At 41.2% G+C, this 20,650-nt stretch overlaps 1 protein-coding gene across 1 annotated transcript in view; it reads left to right on the top strand.

Annotated features, from left to right (window-relative positions):
• Positions 1-20,268, top strand: part of LOC123999571 (junctophilin-3-like) — a 43,390-nt gene extending 23,122 nt beyond the window's left edge. The window contains exons 3-5 of the mRNA XM_046305479.1: positions 11,027-11,151; positions 14,556-15,553; positions 16,957-20,268. Coding sequence (XP_046161435.1) covers positions 11,027-11,151; positions 14,556-15,553; positions 16,957-17,037 — 1,204 coding nt within the window. The 3' untranslated portion in view covers positions 17,038-20,268. The remainder of the gene's footprint in view (positions 1-11,026; positions 11,152-14,555; positions 15,554-16,956) is intronic.
• Positions 20,269-20,650: the final 382 nt, after the last annotated feature.

Raw genomic sequence — 20,650 nt, forward strand, 5'->3', positions numbered from 1 at the left:
CAACAACAAACACTCACACACACACAGAGAGAGAGATAGAGACATACTCACAAACAGAGGCAGAAGGAGACCACAGTAGGACAGAAAGAGACTACAGTAGGACAGAAGGAGACCACAGTAGGACAGAAGGAGACCACAGTAGGACAGAAGGAGACCACAGTAAATCAAATCAAATCAAATTGTATTTGTCACATTCACATGGTTAGCAGATGTTAATGCGAGTGTAGCAAAAATGCTTGTGCTTCTAGTTCTGACAATGCAGTAAATTCCAATGAGTAATCTAACCTAACAATTTCACAACAACTACCTTATACACACAAGTATAAAGGGATGAATAAGAATATGTACATAAAAAAATATATGAATGAGTGATGGTATAGAAGAAGGCGGTATATACATATGAGATGAGTAATAGGCAAGATGCAGTAGATGGTATAGAGTACAGTATATACATATGAGATGAGTAATGTAGGGTATGTAAACAAGATGCAGTAGATGGTATAGAGTACAGTATATACATATGAGATGAGTAATGTAGGGTATGTAAACAAGATGCAGTAGATGGTATAGAGTACAGTATATACATATGAGATGAGTAATGTAGGGTATGTAAACAAGATGCAGTAGATGGTATAGAGTACAGTATATACATATGAGATGAGTAATGTAAGGTATGTAAACAAGATGCAGTGGATGGTATAGAGTACAGTATATACATATGAGATGAGTAATGTAGGGTATGTAAACAAGATGCAGTGGATGGTATAGAGTACAGTATATACATATGAGATGAGTAATGTAGGGTATGTAAACAAGATGCAGTGGATGGTATAGAGTACAGTATATACATATGAGATGAGTAATGTAGGGTATGTAAACAAGATGCAGTAGATGGTATAGAGTACAGTATATACATATGAGATGAGTAATGTAAGGTATGTAAACAAGATGCAGTGGATGGTATAGAGTACAGTATATACATATGAGATGAGTAATGTAGGGTATGTAAACAAGATGCAGTAGATGGTATAGAGTACAGTATATACATATGAGATGAGTAATGTAGGGTATGTAAACAAGATGCAGTAGATGGTATAGAGTACAGTATATACATATGAGATGAGTAATGTAGGGTATGTAAACAAGATGCAGTGGATGGTATAGAGTACACTATATACATATGAGATGAGTAATGTAGGGTATGTAAACAAGATGCAGTGGATGGTATAGAGTACACTATATACATATGAGATGAGTAATGTAGGGTATGTAAACAAGATGCAGTGGATGGTATAGAGTACACTATATACATATGAGATGAGTAATGTAGGGTATGTAAACAAGATGCAGTGGATGGTATAGAGTACACTATATACATATGAGATGAGTAATGTAGGGTATGTAAACAAGATGCAGTGGATGGTATAGAGTACACTATATACATATGAGATGAGTAATGTAGGGTATGTAAACAAGATGCAGTGGATGGTATAGAGTACAGTATATACATATGAGATGAGTAATGTAGGGTATGTAAACAAGATGCAGTAGATGGTATAGAGTACAGTATATACATATGAGATGAGTAATGTAGGGTATGTAAACAAGATGCAGTAGATGGTATAGAGTACAGTATATACATATGAGATGAGTAATGTAGGGTATGTAAACAAGATGCAGTGGATGGTATAAAGTACAGTATATACATATGAGATGAGTAATGTAGGGTATGTAAACAAGATGCAGTAGATGGTATAGAGTACACTATATACATATGAGATGAGTAATGTAGGGTATGTAAACAAGATGCAGTGGATGGTATAGAGTACACTATATACATATGAGATGAGTAATGTAGGGTATGTAAACAAGATGCAGTGGATGGTATAGAGTACAGTATATACATATGAGATGAGTAATGTAGGGTATGTAAACAAGATGCAGTGGATGGTATAGAGTACAGTATATACATATGAGATGAGTAATGTAGGGTATGTAAACAAGATGCAGTAGATGGTATAGAGTACAGTATATACATATGAGATGAGTAATGTAGGGTTTGTAAACAAGATGCAGTGGATGGTATAGAGTACAGTATATACATATGAGATGAGTAATGTAGGGTATGTAAACAAGATGCAGTGGATGGTATAGAGTACAGTATATACATATGAGATGAGTAATGTAGGGTATGTAAACAAGATGCAGTGGATGGTATAGAGTACAGTATATACATATGAGATGAGTAATGTAGGGTATGTAAACAAGATGCAGTAGATGGTATAGAGTACAGTATATACATATGAGATGAGTAATGTAGGGTATGTAAACAAGATGCAGTGGATGGTATAGAGTACAGTATATACATATGAGATGAGTAATGTAGGGTATGTAAACAAGATGCAGTAGATGGTATAGAGTACAGTATATACATATGAGATGAGTAATGTAGGGTATGTAAACAAGATGCAGTGGATGGTATAGAGTACAGTATATACATATGAGATGAGTAATGTAGGGTATGTAAACAAGATGCAGTAGATGGTATAGAGTACAGTATATACATATGAGATGAGTAATGTAGGGTATGTAAACAAGATGCAGTAGATGGTATAGAGTACAGTATATACATATGAGATGAGTAATGTAGGGTATGTAAACAAGATGCAGTAGATGGTATAGAGTACAGTATATACATATGAGATGAGTAATGTAGGGTATGTAAACAAGATGCAGTAGATGGTATAGAGTACAGTATATACATATGAGATGAGTAATGTAGGGTATGTAAACAAGATGCAGTGGATGGTATAGAGTACAGTATATACATATGAGATGAGTAATGTAGGGTATGTAAACAAGATGCAGTAGATGGTATAGAGTACAGTATATACATATGAGATGAGTAATGTAGGGTATGTAAACAAGATGCAGTGGATGGTATAGAGTACAGTATATACATATGAGATGAGTAATGTAGGGTATGTAAACAAGATGCAGTAGATGGTATAGAGTACAGTATATACATATGAGATGAGTAATGTAGGGTATGTAAACAAGATGCAGTAGATGGTATAGAGTACAGTATATACATATGAGATGAGTAATGTAGGGTATGTAAACAAGATGCAGTAGATGGTATAGAGTACAGTATATACATATGAGATGAGTAATGTAGGGTATGTAAACAAGATGCAGTAGATGGTATAGAGTACAGTATATACATATGAGATGAGTAATGTAGGGTATGTAAACAAGATGCAGTAGATGGTATAGAGTACAGTATATACATATGAGATGAGTAATGTAGGGTATGTAAACAAGATGCAGTAGATGGTATAGAGTACAGTATATACATATGAGATGAGTAATGTAGGGTATGTAAACAAGATGCAGTAGATGGTATAGAGTACAGTATATACATATGAGATGAGTAATGTAGGGTATGTAAACAAGATGCAGTGGATGGTATAGAGTACAGTATATACATATGAGATGAGTAATGTAGGGTATGTAAACAAGATGCAGTAGATGGTATAGAGTACAGTATATACATATGAGATGAGTAATGTAGGGTATGTAAACAAGATGCAGTAGATGGTATAGAGTACAGTATATACATATGAGATGAGTAATGTAGGGTATGTAAACAAGATGCAGTAGATGGTATAGAGTACAGTATATACATATGAGATGAGTAATGTAGGGTATGTAAACAAGATGCAGTAGATGGTATAGAGTACAGTATATACATATGAGATGAGTAATGTAGGGTATGTAAACAAGATGCAGTGGATGGTATAGAGTACAGTATATACATATGAGATGAGTAATGTAGGGTATGTAAACAAGATGCAGTAGATGGTATAGAGTACAGTATATACATATGAGATGAGTAATGTAGGGTATGTAAACAAGATGCAGTAGATGGTATAGAGTACAGTATATACATATGAGATGAGTAATGTAGGGTATGTAAACAAGATGCAGTAGATGGTATAGAGTACAGTATATACATATGAGATGAGTAATGTAGGGTATGTAAACAAGATGCAGTAGATGGTATAGAGTACAGTATATACATATGAGATGAGTAATGTAGGGTATGTAAACAAGATGCAGTAGATGGTAGAGAGTACAGTATATACATATGAGATGAGTAATGTAGGGTATGTAAACAAGATGCAGTGGATGGTATAGAGTACAGTATATACATATGAGATGAGTAATGTAGGGTATGTAAACCAGATGCAGTGGATGGTATAGAGTACAGTATATACATATGAGATGAGTAATGTAGGGTATGTAAACAAGATGCAGTGGATGGTATAGAGTACAGTATATACATATGAGATGAGTAATGTAGGGTATGTAAACAAGATGCAGTAGATGGTATAGAGTACAGTATATACATATGAGATGAGTAATGTAGGGTATGTAAACAAGATGCAGTGGATGGTATAGAGTACAGTATATACATATGAGATGAGTAATGTAGGGTATGTAAACAAGATGCAGTAGATGGTATAGAGTACAGTATATACATATGAGTAATGTAGGGTATGTAAACAAGATGCAGTGGATGGTATAGAGTACAGTATATACATATGAGATGAGTAATGTAGGGTATGTAAACAAGATGCAGTAGATGGTATAGAGTACAGTATATACATATGAGATGAGTAATGTAGGGTATGTAAACAAGATGCAGTAGATGGTATAGAGTACAGTATATACATATGAGATGAGTAATGTAGGGTATGTAAACAAGATGCAGTGGATGGTATAGAGTACAGTATATACATATGAGATGAGTAATGTAGAGTATGTAAACAAGATGCAGTAGATGGTATAGAGTACAGTATATACATATGAGATGAGTAATGTAGGGTATGTAAACAAGATGCAGTAGATGGTATAGAGTACAGTATATACATATGAGATGAGTAATGTAGGGTATGTAAACAAGATGCAGTGGATGGTATAGAGTACAGTATATACATATGAGATGAGTAATGTAGGGTATGTAAACAAGATGCAGTGGATGGTATAGAGTACAGTATATACATATGAGATGAGTAATGTAGGGTATGTAAACAAGATGCAGTAGATGGTATAGAGTACAGTATATACATATGAGATGAGTAATGTAGGGTATGTAAACAAGATGCAGTGGATGGTATAGAGTACAGTATATACATATGAGATGAGTAATGTAGGGTATGTAAACAAGATGCAGTAGATGGTATAGAGTACAGTATATACATATGAGATGAGTAATGTAGGGTATGTAAACAAGATGCAGTGGATGGTATAGAGTACAGTATATACATATGAGATGAGTAATGTAGGGTATGTAAACAAGATGCAGTAGATGGTATAGAGTACAGTATATACATATGAGATGAGTAATGTAGGGTATGTAAACAAGATGCAGTAGATGGTATAGAGTACAGTATATACATATGAGATGAGTAATGTAGGGTATGTAAACAAGATGCAGTGGATGGTATAGAGTACAGTATATACATATGAGATGAGTAATGTAGGGTATGTAAACAAGATGCAGTGGATGGTATAGAGTACAGTATATACATATGAGATGAGTAATGTAGGGTATGTAAACAAGATGCAGTAGATGGTATAGAGTACAGTATATACATATGAGATGAGTAATGTAGGGTATGTAAACAAGATGCAGTGGATGGTATAGAGTACAGTATATACATATGAGATGAGTAATGTAGGGTATGTAAACAAGATGCAGTAGATGGTATAGAGTACAGTATATACATATGAGATGGGTAATGTAGGGTATGTAAACAAGATGCAGTGGATGGTATCGAGTACAGTATATACATATGAGATGGGTAATGTAGGGTATGTAAACATTATATTAAGTGGCATTGTTTAAAGTGGCTAGTGATACATTTATTACATAAATGTTTCCATTATTAAAGTGGCTGGAGTTGAGTCAGTATGTTGGCAGCAGCCTCTCAATGTTAGTGATGGCTGTTTCACAGTCTGAATGCCTTGAGATAGAAGCTGTTTTTCAGTCTCTCGGTCCCTGCTTTGATGCACCTGTACTGACCTCTCCTTCTGGATGATAGCGGGGTGAACAGGCAGTGGCTCGGGTGGTTGTTGTCCTTGATGATCTTTTTGGCCTTCCTGTGACATCGGGTGCTGTAGGTGTCCTGGAGGGCAGGTAGTTTGCCCCTTTTGGTGCGTTGTGCAGACCTCACTACCCTCTGGAGAGCCTTGCAGTTGTGGGAGGAGTAGTTGCGCTGCTGCGCCTTCTTCACCACGCTGTCTGTGTGGTTGGACCATTTCAGTTGGTCCATGATGTGTACGCCGAAGAACTTAAAACGTTCTACCCTCTCCACTACTGTCCCGTCAATGTGGATAGGGGGGTGCTCCCTCTGCTGTTTCCTGAAGTCCACAATCATCTCCTTTGTTTTGTTGACTTTGAGTGTGAGGTTATTTTCCTGACACCACACTCCAAGGGCCCTCACCTCCTCCCTGTAAGCCGTCTCGTCGTTGTTGGTAATCAAGACTACCACTGTAGTGTCGTCTGCAAACTTGATGATTGAGTTGGAGGCGTGCATGGCCATGCAGTCATGGGTGAACAGGGAGTACAGGAGAGGGCTGAGAACACAACCTTGTGGGGACCCAGTGTTGAAGATCAGTGGGGTGGAGATGTTGTTACCTACCGTCACCACCTGGGGGCGGCCCGTCAGGAAGTCCAGGACCCAGTTGCACAGGGCGGGGTCGAGACCCAGGGTCTCAAACTTGATGACGAGCTTGGAGGGTACTATGGTGTTAATAAATGCTGCACTGTAGTCGATGAACAGCATTCTCACATAGGTATTCCACTTGTCCAGATGGGGTAGGGCAGTGTGCAGTGTGATTGCGATTGCGTCGTCTGTGGACCTATTGGGGTGGTAAGCAAATTGGAGTGGGTCTATGGTGTCAGGTAGGGTGGAGGTGATATGGTCCTTGACTAGTCTCTCAAAGCACTTCATGATGACGGAATTGAGTGCTATGGGGTGGTAGTCATTTAGCTTAGTTACCTTAGCTTTCTTTGGAACAGGAACAATAGTGGCCCTCTTGAAGCATGTGGGAACAGCAGACTGGGATAAGGATTGATTGAATATGTCCGTAAACACACCAGCCTGCTGGTCTGCGCATGCTCTGAGGACGCGGCTTGGGATGCTGTCTGGGCCTGCAGCCTTGCGAGGGTTGACACGTTTAAATATTTTGCTCACATTGGCTCCAGTGAAGGAGAGCCCACAGGTTTTGGTAGCGGGCCGTGTCAGTGGCACTGTATTGTCCTCAAAGTGAGCAAAGAAGTTGTTCTGTCTGGGGGAGCAAGACATCCTGGTCCGCGACGGGGCTGGTTTTCCTTTTATAGTCCGTGATTGACTGTAGACCCTGCCACATACCTCTCGTGTCTGAGCCGTTGAATTGCAACTCTACTTTGTCTCTATACTGAGGCTTAGCTTGTTTGATTGCTTGCGGAGGGAATAGCTGCACTGTTTGTATTCGGTCATGTTTCCGGTCACCTTGCCCTGATTAAAAACAGGGGTTTGTGCTTTCAGTTTTGCACAAATGCATGCTATCAATCCACGGTTTCTGTTTTGGGAATGTTTTAATAGACGCTGTGGATACGACATCGCCGATGCATTTGTTAATAAACCCGCTGACCAAATCAGCGTATTCATCAATGTTGTTGTTCGCCACAATGCGGAACAAATCCCAGTCCACATGATCGAAGCAATCTTGAAGCGTTGAATCCGATTGGTCAAACCAGTAGGACAGAAGGAGACCACAGTAGGACACAAGGAGACCACAGTAGGACTGAAAGAGACCACAGTAGGACAGAAAGAGACCACAGTAGGACAGAAGGAGACCACAGTAGGACTGAAAGAGACCACAGTAGGACAGAAAGAAGACCACAGTAGGACAGAAAGAAGACCACAGTAGGACAGAAGGAGACCACAGTAGGACTGAAGGAGACCACAGTAGGACAGAAAGAGACCACAGTAGGACTGAAAGAGACCACAGTAGGACAGAAAGAGACCACAGTAGGACAGAAAGAGACCACAGTAGGACTGAAAGAGACCACAGTAGGACAGAAAGAAACCACAGTAGGACTGAAAGAGACCACAGTAGGACAGAAAGAGACCACAGTAGGACAGAAAGAGACCACAGTAGGACAGAAAGAGACCACAGTAGGACAGAAATAAACCACAGTATGACAGAAAGAGACCACAGTAGGACAGAAAGAGACCACAGTAGGACTGAAAGAGACCACAGTAGGACAGAAAGAGACCACAGTAGGACAGAAAGAGACCACAGTAGGACTGAAAGAGACCACAGTAGGACAGAAAGAGACCACAGTAGGACTGAAAGAGACCACAGTAGGACAGAAAGAGACCACAGTAGGACAGAAAGAGACCACAGTAGGACAGAAAGAGACCACATTAGGACTGAAAGAGACCACAGTAGAACAGAAAGAGACCACAGTAGGACAGAAAGAGACCACAGTAGGACTGAAAGAGACCACAGTAGGACAGAAAGAGACCACAGTAGGACAGAAAGAGACCACAGTAGGACTGAAAGAGACCACAGTAGGACAGAAAGAGATGTTAATGAGATGTTAATAGGGTAAATGCGTTTATCAGAGTCCCTGCATCATGTGCTGCTGATGAGACATTGATACCGGAAACAAGCATGAATTGTCTCTGGCTCTGTTCAACTCCATCTTGATGCAACTTATTAAAAAGAGGCTCCTTATGTGTGTCATCCTGAGGATTAGGGAGACTCTCTTTGTGTCCCAAATGGCACCCTATTCCCCAGATGGCTCAGGTCATGCCTTCGTCAGACCATTCTAGGTTACTTAAGATTGTATAAGCATGGCCCCTTTTCCATTAACATAAGATTAGCTAGCAGCTTCTCAAGACAAATATATTCAGTGTAAATGAATGTGTTAGATAGATAAAGGTGTGAGAGGAAGTTAATTCTCTAAATGTCTGCTGGAGTGGAGGTGGGGAGGAGGGCGTTTGTCTTTACCTGTGTGTTACAAGGTGAGTGCAGGTTGTGTGAGAAAACATGTCTGTGTTTGTATGAGAAAGATGGTTCAAGAGGTCGAGACATTGTGCATTGTGAGAGTCAGAGAACGGTGAAGTAACTTCTGTTCATGTGTGCACGTGCGCACGCATGAGAGTAAGAAGGTGTATTAGGAGAGATGAGGGGTGCAGACAAAAAGTCCTGTGTGTGTCTGATGTCATAGAATGATTAGTGTCTCTGTGAAATCAGAAGTGGTGTTCTTACTGCTGTGGCTTGGTGTGATATAAATAGACAGAGAATCAAATCCATATCTGCCTTACGTGCCAGCACATGTGCTAGCGTGCGTGTGTGTGTGTGTGTGTGTGTGTGTGTGTGTGTGTGTGTGTGTGTGTGTGTGTGTGTGTGTGTGTGTGTGTGTGTGTGTGTGTGTGTGTGTGTGTGTGTGTGTGTGTGTGTGTGTGTGTGTGTGTGTGTGTGTGTGTGTGTGTGTGTGTGTGTGTGTGTGTGTGTGTGTGTGTGTGTGTGTGTGTGTGTGTGTGTGTGTGTGTGAGTGGTGGGGTGATCACTGCATTCTTTCTAAATGATGAAGCTGTAAAATAAGTCATGCAGTGCTCTGGGGCACAGTAACACTGAATGGAAGATTCCTATCCCCTCCCTCTCTCTCACTATGTTTCTCACTCCCTTGCTCCTGCAGTTGCTAGGACAACGGTCCAGGAGAGGGCTGGTCCCCAGTAGAGCAGGATGAGGAGCTCTATCCCCCTCTCAGCTCACCTCAGCTTACCCCCTCACCACACCCCTCTCTAACACCCACTAATGTGTCCCTACCAAACACACCAGGCCAGCCAACACTGTCCACACACAGAAACTTTTACAGACAATTACTCACACACTACTACGGACGGACGGACGGATGGACGGATGGACACACACACACACACACACAGTGCTGTGAGCTCTAGTGCCAGGGTGAAGAGAGACAGGAGCAAAAAGAAACACAGGCAAAATAAATCAATAACCATCGACATGCAATACTGCACCAAGACAGTTCCTGCACAAACAAGGAGGAGAGAGGGAAATAGAAAAGGAAAGAGACAAAATAGAGGGTTCAGAGAGAGAGAGGAGAAAGAATGGTAAAGGCAAAACAATTGGGAAAGCACCGTATGTTCTCCTCTGGACGTGGGTTTATGTCATGTGAGCTAAAACGGAATTATCCATTTGAAGGGATTGCACATTATCATCAGGCCTCTATTATTTTATGAGACCATAGTAGTGTGACACAGAAACAGATGTCAGTATGGGGCTATCTGTCACATACCAGAAGGGTATACTACGATGGAAGCTACAGATGTAGGATCTTAATTTGAGCCAGTTTGATATAGCAGGGAAATAATCCTGCAGCCACACAGGACATGTGAATTATTCAATGGATTATAATTCATATTTTCAATTCAGCAGGCTATAGTGTGAAATAGGCTTTTAGAAGTGAGGTATTTATTTTATTACTTATCGTTAAGGTCATCTTTGGTGTGCTTATCAATGCACAAGTACCTTTTTCCCACTCCTATCAGCAAAATAATTGTATTGTCATACAAAGCTTTTACTGTGTGAAGTTTCAAGTGCATTCTGTCATTACTAAATGTGTAATACACTCCCATGCATTTAACCCAGGCATTTTAAAATAGTATTTGAAATAAGTATTTGAAAATATGTTAAAATAGTAGGCTATTTATAGGAAATTATTTGAAAATACTCCAGCATTGGAATTGGGCAGCCCTGACTTAGAGGGTCTGACCTCACAATTCCCGGCTGTCTACATTTACATTACATTTAAGTCATTTAGCAGACGCTCTTTTATATTATACATTCCAATGCACGTACAGTACACTCACAAAGTCAGTCATGCAACTTGCTCCCTGCAGTTGCATTCTTTAATTAATTATTATTTACTCACCACCAGGACAGCCCATGCACGAGGGAAGGCAGAGGCGGCCATGGGAGCAGCCCAGAAGGCCCAGGAAGAGTGTCGCCTCGCCAGGGTCACGGCCAAAGAGTTCTCCCCCTCCTTCCAGCACCGCAAAAACGGTGAGTGTGCCACCATCCCCATAGCAACCATCAATACACCAGAAGCACCAATTTTGTCACACACAATCTTTTTATAACCACAAATGTCAATACACTAATGCCCTGAGTCTATTTGGCACTCACAGTGTGTCACTTTATTTTATCAACTTGAAATGCTGAGAGAAAATACATACGGCATCATATATGAATAAACATACAGTATGTCTCCTGAACATGTAAATAATGGCAAGAGAGAGGAGCGAATGGCCAAGTCAATCAGGTGTCAGTGGCAGGCATGTGGGTGCTCTACTGTATGTGCTCGTGCCCCATGGGACCGGTTACCCACAGTGCAGTGCAAGTCATGAGTGATGGAGGCAGCAACAGGAAGCTGGAGGGAGGTCAACAATGAACTTTCCAACAAGCCCACGCAAGGCAGGCTGACTGACACACACTCTTAAACACACACACACACACACTTCCTGACATATACTCTCCCTTGCTTGTTTGTTTGTTCCACGTACCTGACAATACCTTGATGGCTGTTTTGAATGTCATGACATTATAAAGACTCACAGTTACAGATTCCCTCGGAGGCTGAGTTTATCCTCAGAGCAACAACAACAGCATTTGTCTAAACTGAAACAGGTCATTTCACCAAGCTCTTATGTGCCAACAAAACCCTTTGCACACAATATCTGTGCACGTGCACATGATAAATTAACACATTGAGCACTGTTGAGGCTCAGAGTGAGAGTGATAGTGTTGTGCTGTGCCTTGCCGTGCTGTGCTGCCTGTTGAGCAGAGTAAAGATTGTGTGAGTGCTGTGACTGGCTGGGTGCAGACGTCTGGGAGACAGCGAGGTAAGGTAGGCAATGCAGAAAGAGAAAGGAGTGTCTGGCGTAACTGAGTAGAATGCTTAACCAGCCCCCCCCCCCCTCTCTCTCTGGTGCTGCTGACTGAAAAACCTTGAAAAGAGGCAGAGTCTAGTCTAAAGACAGGATAGGAGTGGTCAGGAATAGTCTGTCTGTCTAAGAGGTATTCTATTCTATTGTGTTGTGTGCATGATTGCATAATATAATGGGCACATCAACTACACGCATCTCAGGAAAGGAATTTAGGTCATTTTAAGGGCAATATATGGGGTTATGGTTCCTTCCATGTGCACGTCCCTTTGATTTCCTTTACATAATACTGACATCATCTGGTTGACGTTAGCAGTACAGCTGTTCATGTCATTCATGGTGTAAATTGGCCATGGCCATATCACAGAGATTGAACTTGAATATAAAACAAGTCAAACAAACATGAATATAAAACAAAGAGAACTCTAAATCATAAACTTTGAAAGGGACTATCCTAACGTAATAACTCTAAATCATTCACTTTCAAAAGGGACTATCCCAACGTAATAACTCTAAATCATTCACTTTGAAAAGGGACTATCCCAACGTAATAACTCTAAATCATTCACTTTGAAAGGGACTATCCCAACGTAATAACTCTAAATCATTCACTTTGAAATGGGACTATCCTAAAGTAATAACTCTAAATCATTCACTTTGAAAAGGGACTATCCCAACGTAATAACTCTAAATCATTCACTTTGAAATGGGACTATCCTAAAGTAATAACTCTAAATCATTCACTTTGAAAAGGGACTATCCCAACGTAATAACTCTAAATCATTCACTTTGAAAGGGACTATCCCAACGTAATAACTCTAAATCATTCACTTTGAAAGGGACTATCCCAACGTAATAACTCTAAATCATTCACTTTGAAAGGGACTATCCCAACGTAATAACTCTAAATCATTCACTTTGAAAGGGACTATCCTAACGTAATAACTCTAAATCATTCACTTTGAAAAGGGACTATCCCAACGTAATAACTCTAAATCATTCACTTTGAAAAGGGACTATCCCAACGTAATAACTCTAAATCATTCACTTTGAAAAGGGACTATCCCAACGTAATAACTCTAAATCATTCACTTTGAAAAGGGACCATCCCAACGTAATAACTCTAAATCATTCACTTTGAAAGGGACTATCCCAACGTAATAACTCTAAATCATTCACTTTGAAAAGGGACCATCCCAACGTAATAACTCTAAATCATTCACTTTGAAAAGGGACTATCCCAACGTAATAACTCTAAATCATTCACTTTGAAAAGGGACTATCCCAACGTAATAACTCTAAATCATTCACTTTGAAAGGGACTATCCCAACGTAATAACTCTAAATCATTCACTTTGAAATGGGACTATCCCAACGTAATAACTCTAAATCATTCACTTTGAAATGGGACTATCCCAACGTAATAACTCTAAATCATTCACTTTGAAATGGGACTATCCCAACGTAATAACTCTAAATCATTCACTTTGAAAAGGGACTATCCCAACGTAATAACTCTAAATCATTCACTTTGAAAGGGACTATCCCAACGTAATAACTCTAAATCATTCACTTTGAAAAGGGACTATCCCAACGTAATAACTCTAAATCATTCACTTTGAAAGGGACTATCCTAACGTAATAACTCTAAATCATTCACTTTGAAAGGAACTATCCCAACGTAATAACTCTAAATCATTCACTTTGAAAGGGACTATCCTAACGTAATAACTCTAAATCATTCTAAATCTTTCACAAAAGGGACTATCCCAACGTAATAACTCTAAATCATTCACTTTGAAAAGGGACTATCCTAACGTAATAACTCTAAATCATTCACTTTCAAAAGGGACTATCCCAACGTAATAACTCTAAATCATTCACTTTGAAATGGGACTATCCCAACGTAATAACTCTAAATCATTCACTTTGAAATGGGACTATCCTAAAGTAATAACTCTAAATCATTCACTTTGAAAAGGGACTATCCCAACGTAATAACTCTAAATCATTCACTTTGAAAGGGACTATCCTAACGTAATAACTCTAAATCATTCACTTTGAAAGGAACTATCCCAACGTAATAACTCTAAATCATTCACTTTGAAAGGGACTATCCTAACGTAATAACTCTAAATCATTCACTTTCAAAAGGGACTATCCCAACGTAATAACTCTAAATCATTCACTTTGAAAAGGGACTATCCTAACGTAATAACTCTAAATCATTCACTTTCAAAAGGGACTATCCCAACGTAATAACTCTAAATCATTCACTTTGAAATGGGACTATTCCAACATTGTGTGTCATGCTGTCCTGACTCTCTGTCTCTCTGTCTGTGTTTCCTCTTTCTGTCTGTGTTTCTCTTTCTGTCTGTGTCTCTCTTTCTGTCTGTCTCTCTCTCGTGTCTCTGTCTGTGTGTCTCTCTCTCTCTGTGTCTCTGTCTGTGTCTCTCTCTGTGTGTCTCTGTCTGTGTGTCTCTGTCTGTGTCTCTCTCTCTGTGTCTCTGTGCTGTTGGTCAGGAGTAGAGGTCCAAAGGCCAAAACATCAGAACTCCAGTGAGAACGACATTGAGGTGGTCTCCAGTGGCACAGGGCCAGACAGTCCTGAACTCTACATGAAGGGCACTACACCCCCAAACTTGACCCCTGACCTTAGCCCTGAGGCCAGCCACCCCTCCTTGCCCCCCTGCAGCCCTGCCACCACCAAGCCACACTGCACCAAGAACGCTCGCTTCCTGCGGCAGAGTGCTGTGGACGATGCTGGGTGTGGTGGCGGTGGGGGAGGGGGCAGTAGTGGGCAGGAGATCCAGGTGCTGATGGAGGGGCGCGGAGGGGGGGAGTACCTTAGGGCCAACAGCTGGAGCGAGGACAAGGACAAGCACTCTTATAAAGGGGGCAGCTGGGGCAGAAATCGCTCTACCACCCCCTCTGTCCAAGAGGAAGCCAGGGGCAGTGGGCGCACAAATGGCCATGGCCACAAGCACGCCTCCTCCAATCACAAGTCTCGAGAGCATGGTTCGTCCAATCACAAAGCCTCCAGGGACCGGTGGTCGGACTGCCCATCAGCATCGTGGAGGTCCCAGCGGACGCACAGCAGTGACACACGACTGCTGGAGCAGGATGAGGAGAAGCTGAGCAACTACGAGATGGAGATGAGGCCACTGCAGCCGATGGACTCCAACTCCCAGAAGCCCTATGGGCTGGGAGAGGAGGGCCATAGCAACGGGGGCGAAGCCCACTCCCACACGCTGCAGAGACAGCGGCCTAGTAAGAGCCGGGAGGCCAGGGAGGGCCAAGACATGGAGGCGGCACGGCCTTCAGGGGCGCGGGAGAGTAAAGAGGGCAAGGAGGGACCGGCCCCAGACTCAATGCAAAAGATGGACAGTCTGCGCAAGGAGGACAAGCTGGAGGCTAGGCCTCTGCGCAGGGATCTCACCCTCTCCCCCCCACAGAAATCCTCACCCATTGCACTAGAACACGACGATGACAAGAAACTGACCCAGCTCAAAGCAAACTCGGTAAGGAGTCCTCCTCTCAACCACACATTCATAGTCACATTTAGTCATGTAATTTATTTATTGTGTGCACACATGCAGAAAAATACACATGCATGGGTAATCACTTCCATGTCCATGTCAACTGCACTCACACAGCTCTCAGATACAACTTTACTGTATACAGACAAAATAACAGAATTAACTCTTATGTGTAAGGTAGCAAGTGGGAGCATCCCAGGCCCTGGTGTAGTCTCCTGATAGGCAGGTGCTCTACACAACACAGACACCTTGGTTGGGCTTCTAACCTCCCACAGTCCCCTCCACCGCACCACAGCCTCAGCTAGCTATCTCCCACTGTACTCCCAGCACCTTAGTAACAGCAGATTGGCAAAGTAGCTCCTTCCACAAAGCAGCCCCGCATTGGCTGCCCCACGCTCTGTTGCTAGGGAACAGGTTATGCCTTGCTTCAGCGGTAGCCAATAAGTGGGCGTGTGATGGTGACTGGAGGGGGGTGTTTGCAACCGCAGTGAGGCAAGTAATGCAGCGAACTTGTGTAAGACATGAGACACAGACGTAGATTCTGCAAGTGATCACATTGTAATACACTCTTGGACAAAGATCCCACTATGATATATTTTAACAGCCTAGGAAAACGTACATCCATCCATGAGGATACTCCAACACATGGAGCTAATGTCCACGTATCTCACAAACAAATGGGATCAGTGACCTGAGCCATCAACACAACATGTTTGGCATGGAGACGTAAAATACATGATGAATTATACACAATACATCCTTGGGGTTAATCATTCAGTAACATGGTGTGGAGTAAACATAGCTGCTGTAGGCTACCAATGATTATGTGAATTACAGTGTAAAGATGTATCTTTATTCTAAATATTTTAGATATCATACTATGGACTCAATTGCTTTGATAATTACATCGGTCATTTGTGATGCTCTCTACCTTGTACAATAGATCCAGTCCTGCACATTTTCCATGACAGTGTTACAGTACATAAGCCCATCAGTTAGATTTCACTAACAGTCTGCTGTTTAGACATGCTGGCTTTCAGTGACACAGACTCACTTGAAAATATTGTATCTCTCAAATGAACCTAATGATACAGAGTAAATACCAAAGTCAAAGAAAGTACACATTAGCTGTGTATTTGCTTTTGTGTTAAGGCAGAGCTGTGTGTGTGTGTGTGTGTGTGTGTGTGTGTGTGTGTGTGTGTGTGTGTGTGTGTGTGTGTGTGTGTGTGTGTGTGTGTGTGTGTGTGTGTGTGTGTGTGTGTGTGTGTGTGTGTGTGTGTGTGTGTGTGTGTGTGTGTGTGTGTGTGTGTGTGTGTGTGTGTGTGTGCTTACGTTAGTGAAAGTCTGAATGAACATGTTCTATTCTCTCCCTCCCTCCTCCACAGAGCTCCAGCTCAATTCTGGTCGTCATGGTGATTTTGCTCAACATTGGAGTCGCAATTTTGTTTATCCACTTTTTTATTTAAACATGTATTGACTATTGATTCCTTTTATGATTATACATTATTATGAGTATTATCATGACTATCAGTAACCAGATCTTGACCATTTGACACTTCTGTAAAGAATATAGTAAGAGGATAAACAATATGGAGATACAAATGGTTCCCAATGCCCAGATTTCAGATAAGCAGTTATCTGCAAAACATCTGCAAAACATTTAGGATTTCTCTCCCTGAAATTACCTGTTCTTCTTCTTAAATCATAGTTTAAAAATGTATAATTAAAATGATTCATTTGCTCACATATGACATGTTAATATATATGATTTTGTATTCCTTAATTGCCTTTTGTCTCTGTTGATATTGCTGATGTTCTTTTGATTGAGTTTGTTTCTGGTGGTAGTCTCAGATGAGTGGTGGCACTGCCTGTATGATGGTGTAGTGGGTCAAATGAGGCAGAAGATAATGTATCTACTCTGGTTGTGACTGTGTCCACCTGACCTGGGTTCAAATACTATTTAATAATATTTTTAAATACTGTATCTGTGCTTGATTGAGCTTACTTGTTGCAGTGGAAACAATAGAAAAGTCCCAAAAGTGCAAAACCATGCCTACCTGACAGTCGAGGCAGGCCCAAGCAAATGCTGAAAGTATTTGAAAGATTTCTAGTAGTATTTGAACACAGGTGTTGTCCACCCAGTAATACAAGGTCCAAAGGGATGGGAAACGGCCCCCTGTCCCCTGTCCCCTGTCCCCTGTCCCCTGTCCCCTGTCCCCTGTCCCCTTTCCCCTGTCCTACCCAGTGCCCTCCGAACCCACCCCATCCTCTACCCCTGCACATATCACCCTTCTGGCACGTTGTTCCCCTTCACGATTATAAGTTCAGCCTCTCACCACCCATCCTTCCCCTTCCCGGTAGTCCACTCATGACATCACACCATATCTTGTTACCCTCTTTTCCTTGTTTCATGTAACTCTCCTTTCATTTTATACCCCACCGTGCTCCTCAAATCATAACAACCAACCATTTCCACCAAGACTTCATTTTGTTTGTTTCTTTCATAAAAATATGATTAAATAAAAATAGGGCTGCAAAACAACTTTTGCAACTACAGAATCTGGTCAGCAACAGGACATGTTTACAATCTGAAAAACCAGGATGACCAATACAAATTTGCCTCTAACAACTATAACACCATACCTATCTATGCTAGTAAACCGTTTGTAAATTTAGCAAATTGGGTTACCAAGATTGAAACATGCGCGAGGAACTACTCTTTATCAAGTCTAATCCGTCCGCAACCGGAGTAGGAATACTTCTGTCTGAAAGGACTTCATCCAGGTCTCTAATGTAAAAGATTCTCTCTGTAGTCGACAACAAAAGTCTCTAATGTAAAAGATTCTCTCTGTAGTCGACAACAAAAGTCTCTAATGTAAAAGATTCTCTCTGTAGTCGACAACAAAAGTCTCTAATGTAAAAGATTCTCTCTGTAGTCTACAACAAAAGGATCATTGATCATGATCTAAAGGAAAGAACTCTCAAACACACACACACTGTACAATTCCATGTACACAACAGGTACAAGACTCATGCACGTCTGTCCAGTGGAGTTTTTACACGCTAGATTTGTATAAAATATTGACATTCCAACCAACTTCATCAGTATCTCTCTGGTCTTTAATGTACAGGTTGAACTTCATATGAGGACTATAGGGCATGACATTCTGTCAGTTGTCATCTAACTGCCCCTTTGGCCCCAACAGAGTCTCTCTCTCTTTCTCTTTCTCATTACAGTATAATGACTAAAGGTTTCTACCCAAACCTCACCCCACACACCTGGTCTGGAGCCACTGGCTCCCCGTACAGTAAGAGACGGGTGTGCCCAAGTACAAGTTCAGAGACTGTTACGTGTCAAACTGCTGCTTTCAAAACAACGATTTCACAAGACAGAAAAAAATCATCAACATGTTTAGCTATTTGCAAGACGCCTGAAAAAACGCCAACTGCCTTGTTTTATAAAGTAAGAAAAAAAATATTCTAAAATGCATGGTCAAGTATGTTTTAGATTTGTATACATTTTTTTTAAAAAAAAAACGAAAGAAAATAAAAACATTTTAAAATGTCATCCCAATGAGGAAAGGTTGTCTTTTACTGGCTTTGCCAATTTCCTCTTAGTTGTGAGCAAGCAGAATCTTTCCAGGTGTTGTCCAGTACTGTTCTGAAAAGCAGAATCTTCCATAGGATAGCCTGGGCTGGAGCTATAGTACGGTACAGTAAAGGAATCAGACAGTCTACTGCATCCCACTGCTTCTCCATGACCAAGTCCACATCTTAGACGGAACTAAACAAGAGAGGGAAAAAAACAGACAAACTAAGAGAGAAATGTTTTGTGTATCTTTTATAGCTGGCTAACTAACTCAAAGACTCTGAGACATTTATAGCATGTCTGTAATGGGCTAGTACCCCCTCCTGATTGTCCTGGTCCTCCAGTCAGTAATCATTCACAATCTACAGTATGTGTGCTCTCTTCTCTTCCTCCCATACCTCTCCGTTTCTCTATCCAGCAAAGTCAAACAGAGCTGCCGATGTGAAGGAATGAAAGCTGGGGCCAAATGCTTGGAGTTATATTTTTCAAGAACGTTTGCGCAAGTGGAGGCTGCTGAGGGGAGGACGGCTCATAATAATGGCTGTATCGGAGTAAATGCCATTCCACTAATTCCGCTCCAGCCATTATCCACGAACCCATCCTCCCCAATTAAGGTGCCACCAACCTCCTGTGGTTTGCTCCCCCAGTCTTGACTTACTGAGGTACTGTTGGAAACTGGACTGATACTGTAAGATGGTTAAGGCATATTATGGGAAATGGTTCACTGATTCAAAGAATAACTATGAATATTGGTCCAGCGGGTCTTGATGCTGAGAGGTGCAGAGGTGATCTACCTGTTCCTGTGGTTTTTCTACCATTCCGACTGGAAGTACCCATCACCTTGAGAGCCCATCGCATGCCCAAGCATGCCCAGTTCTTTTTCTCTCTCCTCTCCTCTTTTATTTATTCACTTTTTGGGGGTCTGTTTGTTTTTGAGTTTTGTGGAGAAAATAATGAAAGTGTTTGAAAGAAAACGCATTGTTTGTGGTTATTGAATCCTTGTCTTCTCCCTCTTTCTTCAAGTCTTATTTTGCTCAGATCTTCTCCAACTTTGATATTGTATTATTCACTCAATTCTTTCCATATACAGAAACTGTACTGATGATATCAGCTATAAAAGGCATTTTGTGTGTGTGGGGGGCCATGTGTGTGTGTTTTCCAGGGTGTGTGTTTGCGCATGCGCAATGCGTGTGTATGCGGGTTTACACAGCATATTGTTAAACTGTTAAGGTATACAACATGTTAGATATCAAAGTATGATAAAGATGCAGAGGGAGTAAACCAAACTGCTACTTCAAACTGCACCATTGGAGGGGGGTCACCATGGCCACCACGATTTAGTATTCCTCTCTGTCACGTGAGGGGCGTGGCCAGACATATGGGGGTGGGGCTAGTTTCCTGGGACCCATCTGGGACCCATCTTCTCAATAAAAGAGAGAGTGAGAAAAAAGGGAAAAGGCAGAGGAAAATGCTGTATCAAACTCAACACA

This window comes from Oncorhynchus gorbuscha, linkage group LG02 (genome assembly GCF_021184085.1).
Source record: "Oncorhynchus gorbuscha isolate QuinsamMale2020 ecotype Even-year linkage group LG02, OgorEven_v1.0, whole genome shotgun sequence".
Taxonomy (NCBI): domain Eukaryota; kingdom Metazoa; phylum Chordata; class Actinopteri; order Salmoniformes; family Salmonidae; genus Oncorhynchus; species Oncorhynchus gorbuscha.